We start from the raw sequence: 9152 nt of genomic DNA, 5'->3' as shown, positions 1-9152 counted from the left end.
CTAACCTATTTCCATTGTGCATATTGAAAAAGGAACCAAAGGTTGTTCTGGCCACTATTCTAGGGTATGGTATGAGAGGGGAAGGGATCGGAAGGGCTTTGGGGGAAGGGGAAGTTATGGGTGGATCGCATGATCACTGTGAATCATCAATTCGCGCCCATGTACGAAGGTGTACACTGTAGATCAGTGCAACAGCCACGTTTCCAGTGGTTGTAAACCCACTTCTAACGACAGCGAAAATAAGCAAAACAAAACAATCTAAAACGTATGTCTTCTTCTGCTTCTTGGCTTAACGACCTCTGAGGTCACGCCGGCCATTTATTGTTTACGAGACTTATTTTACCACGTAGCTGGATAGTCAGTGCTTGCTATGGAGGAACGGAACGGATGGGATTTGATCCCCGGTCCTGCCGTGTGGACTGGCGCCGTTTATCACATACACCACCGGAACGTACACCCCAAACCGTTTGTGTAATCGACTATTTCAATACTCAAAAATTTAAGAGGCGAATGTCAGCCAATAGGCCCAAAGTCTTTATAGCATTAAAAATATTACTAAAATGTTTATATGAAAACCAACCTGACGAATACAGGTAGTACGCATTTGAAAGTAATATAGTGCAAATGTGTATGTTATCGAATCGATTAACAGCTCATTAAGTTTGTTACGATTCAGAGTCAGGTTGTGTTGGTGGTGGACGAAGTGTAAGACTAATTTGATTTAAGTTGCTAAAAGAAAGCTTCCCAAACCAAACAAACAATGTGAAACATTTTGCGTCATTTGTTTCCGATATGGGCGCTAGAAGTAAGGTACCAATTAACTCATTGTATATATGGTTTAATCGCTGTAAACATGGTTTTTAAAAACAATCACCAGTTTCAAATGGAAAATAAATTAATAGTATGAAGCGCTGCCTTTAAAAATGATTTGAGCATAACAGCATTTTTAAGTGGTTTTTTATCATCGCATAAATACACAATTTCCTATGTTTTCATTAACAACGTGCAAACGCGCAAACCGGTAGAGTAATAAAAACATTTTCAAACGTTTAAATGTTTATAAAACTTTTAAGAATAACGTATATATTAACGTATTTGTGAATTTGAATATTTCAGGTGTCAAGTACAATTATCCGGTTATCCGTGCTCATCGGAACTCAGCCCTTGCCGGATAAGCGATTTTCACGGATGATAGGCACAACTCTTTTTATTAATAAATATTAGTGTTTAGTGTGTAATAAACTTTTGGTGTGGGTAAACTTTTTTTTATAAATCTAGATGTAAATTTTCTTATTTACACTTTGCAAAGTAAATCTGTTCTTTTTTCGAATTTGAGCTAATTATATCATTCCCTACTGAAGCTTTTATTTCTTGCCATAATCTGTTTTGCATTTTATATGTCATTTTTTTCAGAACTGTCCTTTCCGAGCTGCACGGATAATGGGACAGCCGGATAAAAGGTACTCAGATAATCGGCTCTCCACTATATTTCAAAAATGTCTATCATCAACTGTATTTTGAGGCTGACAATACGGCTAAATGTCGTAATAATTAATCATAAATAAATAAAAAATAACTGTCAACTGATGTAAAAAAAATCTTACACAGTACGTGCTACAATTTGACCACCACTGACATTTTGGCGATCGGAGCACATATAAATCGGTAAAATTCAGTCAAACTAACGCAACATCCTCCGCGTGTCGGTGTCAACCAGCGCGTTCACGGGCCAAAAAGGGACATTGAAATCGGACGCCTCATTATTACCCGTACGCCCCCCCTCCCCTCTTCCCCTTTTACATGTCCACATTCGTTGCAACCGTTGCATGCGTTTATGCTGGCCCACAAAACGGGCTCGACACGGTCGGATGGGTTTGTTGGAGCGGCTTGTGTACAATATACATATATTGTGGAGTAAATTGAAATGGCGTGTGTGCGTGTGTATGTGCGCGGATTTGGATGTGCATTTGTATGGGCCCTCGCTTCATAATTCTCCCAACCTTCCCCCTCGTCCTCCTTCCCCCTTTACGCACGGCACACACATACAACTGATGTTAAGGGGGTGAGGGGGTTGTTTTTGTTGTTGTTCTTACTTTCCAAGCTCATGCTTCTATTGCCTGTGGAACGTTTTTTTTTTGCTGAGCTCGCCCCACGCAAAATAGTACAAAAGCCAGGGATCCGGATGAGGGAGGCAAACCGCAAAATAAAACCCGATTGTTTTACTGTCTTCCCACCGGAGCCGGGGCACAGTATGCGATTTGTTGGCGTTGTGCATTACTTGCTGTTTAGCATGTTTTAGCCCCTGGGGACAGCATAAACAAGCGGCCGTGCTCCCACGTAACGCGCTTCGTTTGCTAAAAGCTAAAAACCGCCGTTGATGAACAATTAGTATAAGCAAGTGTTGTTAGGCAGTAGTATAGAAACATGGATCCCCCCTCCTCCCTTCCTCCCACACACAAACACACACACACACTCTAGGGGATCGTGTCTTCTTCGCATGACGCCGTTCGGCAAAAGATAAAGGGTTTTTACATCGCGCGGAAGGAATCTTATTTGTCGTAATTGTTCCATGTAAGAAACGGAAAAAAGATAATAAAGATTGTCCCCTCCCACTACCCTACCACTCCCTGGCGCCCGCTTTGGAGGGAAATTTACAAGCAAGATATGCTACCGGCACGGACTGAAAATCTATCTTGATCACATGTTCTGTTTTCCCTGCGGCGGCAGTTCAAGCTCTTATCACAAGCTCATATCAAAGCATTTCAAAAGCTATCAAAAAAAAAAACAGCAACCGGAAGTGACGCTCCATCCATACGAGGCTCCATGGCCTCGTTTTACTTATATTTCCTCTCCATTCTTCTGTGGCAAGTTTTGTATCACTCGTTCGATGCATCTTATTGGAATGGATTGGTATGGTAAATAATGTGCCCCAGTGTTCACCAATTTCCAGATTCCCTCCTGTTTGTAATAGTTGTTTTTCCATCCACCAAACCTACCGGTCAGTCAGGATTTTACTGTGCCGCGTGGAATGGAGCATAAGTGAGTTTCCACTAAAAAAAAAATAAAAAAAACACCATTAAAAACTAAAATCAAGAAGATCAAGTTAAATAAAACCGCTATGTTTTCTTGTTTTTTGAGGCCATCCATCTTGCCATCAGTGCCTCTGCTTTGGCCTCCCTGCATATAACAGAAAGGAAATAGGCAGCACACTTAGCTGGCCAGAAATTCGGTAACCGCTTCGTCCGCTTGTGTGTGTGTGTGTGTGTATGTGTGTGTAACCGGTAACCGCTTCGAGCTTTCCCTGTACACGACTCCAATTGCCGGTCTTCTTTACTTGTCGATACCGCGGAACCGCGATAGAGAACCAATCGTTTGCCATTGGTGTAATGTGTAAAAGGGGGTGGTATGTCAGGGGGCGAGTGATTTTGCTGGGGATGATGAAGACAAAAAACAAAAAAAAAACTGGCGCACCCCAAGACAACCAGCAAAAGCGATGAGATGTCCCAAACCGATGTCTCACTCTTTCATTGCCTCAGCTCTTATCTTTCAAGGCGGACACAGGTGTTAGATACCTGGGCACGGAACGGAACCGTCCCGAAACCCTGGCACCGGGGTGCTGAAGGAAAGTTCCTATCGCACCTGCCTTGCCCTGTTCACCGTTGAATTATTTCGCGATTTTGTGATAAGAAAATGTAGAGGAAAACGAAAAAAAAATCGTACTACAATCTATATAACTGCCCTTCGAGCGCATGATGACGGTGATGATGTGGACCCGCTCTCAAGTGTCACCTTAACTGCCTCAATAGGCCGTGCGCGCACCCAGAAGTGGAACGGACAAAGAGACTTGAACGTCGAAGTCATCCGTTTTGAAGCACATTTGTGACAACCACTTTGCCACTTGACTTTATGTTGGGGGTGGGTGTCGCAACGGCCAGTTCCATGCTCCGGAACGTTCCGCGCCTGCAAAAAACACGCGTCACGGAAAGGAAATCGACGTTTTTATTTTTGTTTTTTGCTTCTTGCCCATCAACTCCCTCAACGCCAAAGCTTTAACAAAAGGGTGGCGTTCGGACCCCGCGCACACTTGTCCGTGGTGTACCTTCGAGTACAGTCGGGAAAGGGTTTCCACCAGCAAGCCGGAAAGTGGGGTGGAACGAAACGGATGGATAATGGTAACCATCTCCTGTCTCGCTCTCTCTCTCTCGCTCGTACGTCATTCGCATCAACCTCCGAGCCGTGCGGTGAGCGAGACGGAAAGAGAGAGAGATATAGTGCTTTGAAACGAAGGGAAATCTAGCTCTACCCATCAAAAGGGCGAAATACACTTTTGCCCTGCAAGTAAAATAAGCAACTATGGCGGTACAGCCGGAATGAACGGAGTAGTATTTATTATTATATGTACAGTGTTTGGAAGATTTTTAAAATGCCTTACCTTCGATTTTCGGCTGATTTTCTTTGAATGATTGGAATGTTTTAGTGCACTTCTGGTACGTTGTTTGTACCGCAGTCCCGGTTGCAGACGGTTTCGGTACGATGCAACCAGCACCGTACGGTGTATGGAAATGCAAATAGCTCGTGTGTATGTGTATCTGCGGGGGTCTGTATATATGAGTTGGGAGTTGGCGGTTGATTGGTGGAAATGTGCAGCACACGTACGGTTCGGTACGCAAGCACACCTACACAAACACAGAGAGGGAAACAAGCACACACGTACACACCGGGTAAGGTACCAGCCGGGGGGGGATCTGCAAGCAACCCGGGGAAGCCCTACGAAACGCTTTAGTTTTGGGAGGGTATTTGTTCCCGGGGGTTTCTTTTTTTTCCTTTACACTGCAAAGAACGCAACACGGCTGGTTTTTTTTTCGGGGGACAAACAACTAACTAGCACCACACGAGATAATACGAAATATCGGGGAAAAATACGACCGGATCAAGGTTTACTATCAACGGCACATAAAAACAGCACAGCTGTTTCAGTGCATGCTACAGCAAACAACCGCCTCACCTATCTTGCCTGGAAGGGCAAACAGTTTCTTGCACAGCACCACCGCTAGCCGCGAACTTGTCTACCGGATGACCGAGCGAATGTAATGAACGGACAGCAAGAAACCATTGAAAAATTTCCACGAAGTCGCCTCACTGACAAGCGGTATAGTGATGGTCCGTTTTCTGCTCGGGTTGGCTCATAAAGCAAACAGAAACGTCAAAGCGACAAATGACAGCAGGGGGTACAATGGTGGTGAGAATTCTACCATAACTGTCACCTTTTGTATTTTGTTTGACAGATAATTTGGTTCTTTTTGTAATTAAATTTAAGATTCAATTTGTAACAGGTATGGCTGGTGGCAGTGCTCAGTCGTACGACTATTTGAATCGCACGACCAAAACGAAAGGGGTTTCAACATATTGAAATACTTTGTTTACATTAACACAGAGAAAATAACATCAATTTCGCGTTTATACAAGCGAGTTCAACTTGACAGAAGAAGTTCGTCATCCGACTTTATCTGTCAAATTCCATATAAAATTTTGAATAATTTTCAGTCGTATACGATTGAACACTGCCACCAACCTTAAATTTCCCCATGGCTAATGAACTGTGGAGTATGCATGGGTTGTATTTGGTTTATTTTTAACTCTCACCACACACCGTTTAGCTGATATTTTATTCAATATTATCTAAATAACGGATACAACCTAACCGTATAAGGATAGCAGGAAGGGAATGGGGAAGGAGGGGAAAATGACAAGAGATCTATGTTGGAATGTTAAATATACACAAACAAAGAAATTTGTCCTATCTCTTTCCAACGCATTATTGTTTATCGTATTTATAGTTACCCGCTAGTCTGCAGCCACTGAATTATACGGAGGCTCGCACGTAGTGTTGGGAATAATTTTAATCGATTGTTCCACTGTCAAACTTTTACTAGGCATCAGGAAACCTACACGAATGGCAATCTCTAGACTCTTACACTTACAATTTTCAATAGGTCTTACTGATTATGGTAGATTAAATAAATTGTTCTAGTTTTGTTGTTTTAACTGCAAAAACCGATCTGCGTTCTCGCGCATGAAGTTTGCACACGATGTCAGCGATACTGGTGGAGAAATGCACCTAGTGAAGTAAACGTATAACGCGGGGTGCTATCACAAAATGTAAACAAAGTGCGCACAGAGCAAATTTAACTGAAATGTTCAACAGATGCACTAAAAAAAAGGTACCTTTAAATTGAATTGACATCTTCACAACGAATTTTCCGTGCTTTTATACCTTAATCAAGTACCCTGCATTTGCTGTTCATGTTCTAAACGTATGATATTTGCAGCGCTACTTGTTTTACTGCATGGGAAGATTCAACCAGGTTGACATTTAGCACAAACGAATCGACTTGCGGCTACTGTTTGCTGATTGTTGAAAATTTGGTAAGAATTGAACGCTGCAGTGCGTATTATACGCTGCTTATTTTTTTTTGTAGGAAATTTGACGATACCTGCAGAGGCTTAATCACTATCGTAATCGTTTCCCTTTCTGCAGGCCGAATTTAACGGTCTACGGCTTTCCTCGTCCGACCCGTACATAACTTCTTCGTCAGAATCGTTTATCATCGAAAACGTAGGATTATCCTTCGCTGTGATCGGTTCTGAAAGGAACAGAAAAAGATTGTTCTGTAAGAAAGTTTCCTGCGGATCGAACAGACTTACCATGCACAGCAGGACCACTCGGCGAATAGACGTAGGCCATTGCGTAGAGATAAAAGTTTAACAACCCATAGAAACACATAAATTGTGCCGAGCTCTTGTAGCTGGTATATAGTTGGGCGATAAAGTTATCCTCCAGCGTATCGAAACCAAAGTGTTGCATCGTTACGATGAGCGAAATCGATAGCACAATCAGCATCAGCAGTGTTAGGATCTTAAGGCGCATATCTACCGAAGAAGAAAGCAGTGTAAAAGGAGTAGAGTGCGAAAAAGAAATCGGTTCTTACCAAAATATGGCATCGATCGCAGCTCGGAGTATGCTTTCAGCATCAAAAGCCCCAGATATAGTAAGTACATTGCACCAGCAATCGAAACAAATACCTTCAAACCCTGCAAAAACCGAATAAATAATTAATGGTAAACTATTTCTGTTTTTTTAGCATGCTGATACGCACGTTGTAGTTTTCAGAATCTTCGAAGTGGCTAAAGGTGGGATCGTTCAGCTCGTCGCATTTCTCCCATATACCGAGTACGACCGCACACAACCAGATGGGAAGTACGACGATCAGCTTCGGCAAATAGAAGGTGAGAAATTTTCGCTCATTCTGTCGCAACCCGTGGTAGACGCAGAGCCAGAACATAAGTATACCGCAGAGGAATGTGGTTTGGAGAAGCGCATCTATTATACCCGGAAACCAGTTGTTGGCGATAAAGATGAGTGGAAAGATAGGATCTATACAGGGGTGGGCGGTGAGGGTTGAGATGAAGCAAATTTTAGTGTATTTTTTTAAAAAGGGTAATGCAACTTAGTAAGGTTGTGTACGTACTGTTAAAAAGCAGCAACAGCGGTAACAGTATCGAAAGCCATTTCTGTTCGATCGACCAATCATTCATCGGATATTTCCGTAGCGTATGGGCAAACCAGCACGTGATGATGAATGTAAACAGCACGAAGATGAACCGAAACCAGATCTCGATCTGCGTGAAGGCAGGATTGTACGATTTAAAGTAAAACTGTACCGTCCGTATGTTGTACCGCTGGTGAAACGCTTCCAGCCCGTAAAAATTCACCGTCACGATGTAGTGCGCGTAGTCGAGAAATCCGATATGCAGCACGGTATACTCGTCGCACTCTTCGTAGCTGCAGGACAGATGGCGTGTGCGATTTTTCACATCCGCACCACCGTTGTGCGTACCACCGTACACGGGCATCGGTTTGTGTTCCGCCGTAAGGCCCTCGATCTGTACACTGATGTGGAACTTTTTGTCCACTATCTCGTCATCCGTGTTGTCCGTCGTTAGCTTGGCAATAATCCACAGCTGCTGGGAGTAGGTGGTTAGGAGCGGTGTGCGCATTACAAATGGACCACGCGCCAAATAGTTGCTCGGTGTGTCGGACGTGGTCACGTTGGGCTGTAGCGCACTGCCGCTTACCTTGCTCATCACCGTAATCGGTGGACCGGCGAGCCCGATAAATATCCCTAGCCCGAAGCAGGCAAAGAACGCGAGAAAAACGGTGGCAAATTCGCGCTTGTTCATCGAGTAGAGCCGCATATGGACGGACCGTTCGCACCGGTCATGATGGTACGCTGGTGCGATGTATTTATTAAACTCACTGAACAGATCGCTAAACCGGGCAAGACTCTGGCGCAACCGGAGACACATTCCGGCTGGTGTTACATACGAGTAGCCCAGCTTGGACGTATCCTCCGATGGTTTGGACGATCCAGACGAAGCCATGGTTCGTCCTTACCGTTTTAACGCGTACCGTATTGATGTGCCCCGTTGCAATGCTCCTGGTTGCTGGAGGTCGACCTTCGTGTTGACATATGGTAAATGTGTTGATGTTGAGCCTCTTCCCCCTTTCCTGCTCGGTACGTTGTGATTTAGTTACGCTTTACACGCACACCATCGGTTATGTGTTCGATTATAGTCAACCGATTCTACAGAATGGATCGATTTGAAATTGTTTGCAACGCTTAGCGAACGTCGCAATTTGTTAGCATCGTCTGCTAATAAAGATGGGACGAATATATCAGCACTGTTTGTGTTCGACTACGACTTTGATACACTGGAAGGTACCATTCGGACAATGCTGAGTGCCGTCGTGTGTGAAATATCATCCTTCCTTCAGGCGCATGCGCCTTCCACGAAAAGCCCAATTACTGTTACATGCGTCTCTGACGTGCGGAAATGTAAACTTGTTACAAAACCTGTGACGGGAAACATATTATCAGTCGTTTAGAAGCATTAAAAAGTCTTTGCAATATGTCTGCTTTTAATTAAATTTCAAAATCACTTTAAATAATATATTGTAGTACCCTCTGCTCCTTATTGTGAGCGTTTCTGGATGGGAAATGTAAAACATATTTTATATTTTAACAGTATAAATATTAGTTTTGGTATAATTGTCCACACATTTGTTGAAAAAACTTGAAAATATTAGTTTT

General features: G+C 43.4%; 1 protein-coding gene across 1 annotated transcript; it reads right to left on the bottom strand.

Annotated features, from left to right (window-relative positions):
* Positions 1-5573: 5573 nt before the first annotated feature.
* On the bottom strand, positions 5574-8804 carry LOC125760772 (transmembrane protein 181). Its single transcript, XM_049421229.1, has 5 exons — positions 7530-8804; positions 7158-7435; positions 6990-7092; positions 6706-6930; positions 5574-6644 (listed from the first exon to the last, which is right to left on the bottom strand). Exons 1-5 carry the CDS (start codon positions 8440-8442, stop codon positions 6505-6507), a joined length of 1659 nt encoding a protein of 552 aa, XP_049277186.1. The 5' UTR covers positions 8443-8804; the 3' UTR covers positions 5574-6504.
* Between the last annotated feature and the right edge of the window lie 348 nt (positions 8805-9152).

The sequence above is a fragment of the Anopheles funestus genome, chromosome X (genome assembly GCF_943734845.2).
Source record: "Anopheles funestus chromosome X, idAnoFuneDA-416_04, whole genome shotgun sequence".
Classification (NCBI taxonomy): Eukaryota; Metazoa; Arthropoda; class Insecta; order Diptera; family Culicidae; genus Anopheles; species Anopheles funestus.
The sequence above is the reverse complement of the archived record's forward strand: the minus strand, read 5'-3'. Positions and strand labels throughout refer to the sequence as shown.

Excerpts from the sequence above, each read along its gene's own strand:
- LOC125760772 (XM_049421229.1), bottom strand. The coding sequence starts at position 8,442 with ATGGCTTCGTCTGGATCGTCCAAACCATCGGAGGATACGTCCAAGCTG. Across the intron at positions 7,093-7,157 it reads AAGATTCTGAAAACTACAAC|GGTTTGAAGGTATTTGTTTC; the intron begins GTGCGTATCAGC and ends CGGTTTTTGCAG. Across the intron at positions 6,931-6,989 it reads GCGATCGATGCCATATTTTG|ATATGCGCCTTAAGATCCTA; the intron begins GTAAGAACCGAT and ends CTTCTTCGGTAG.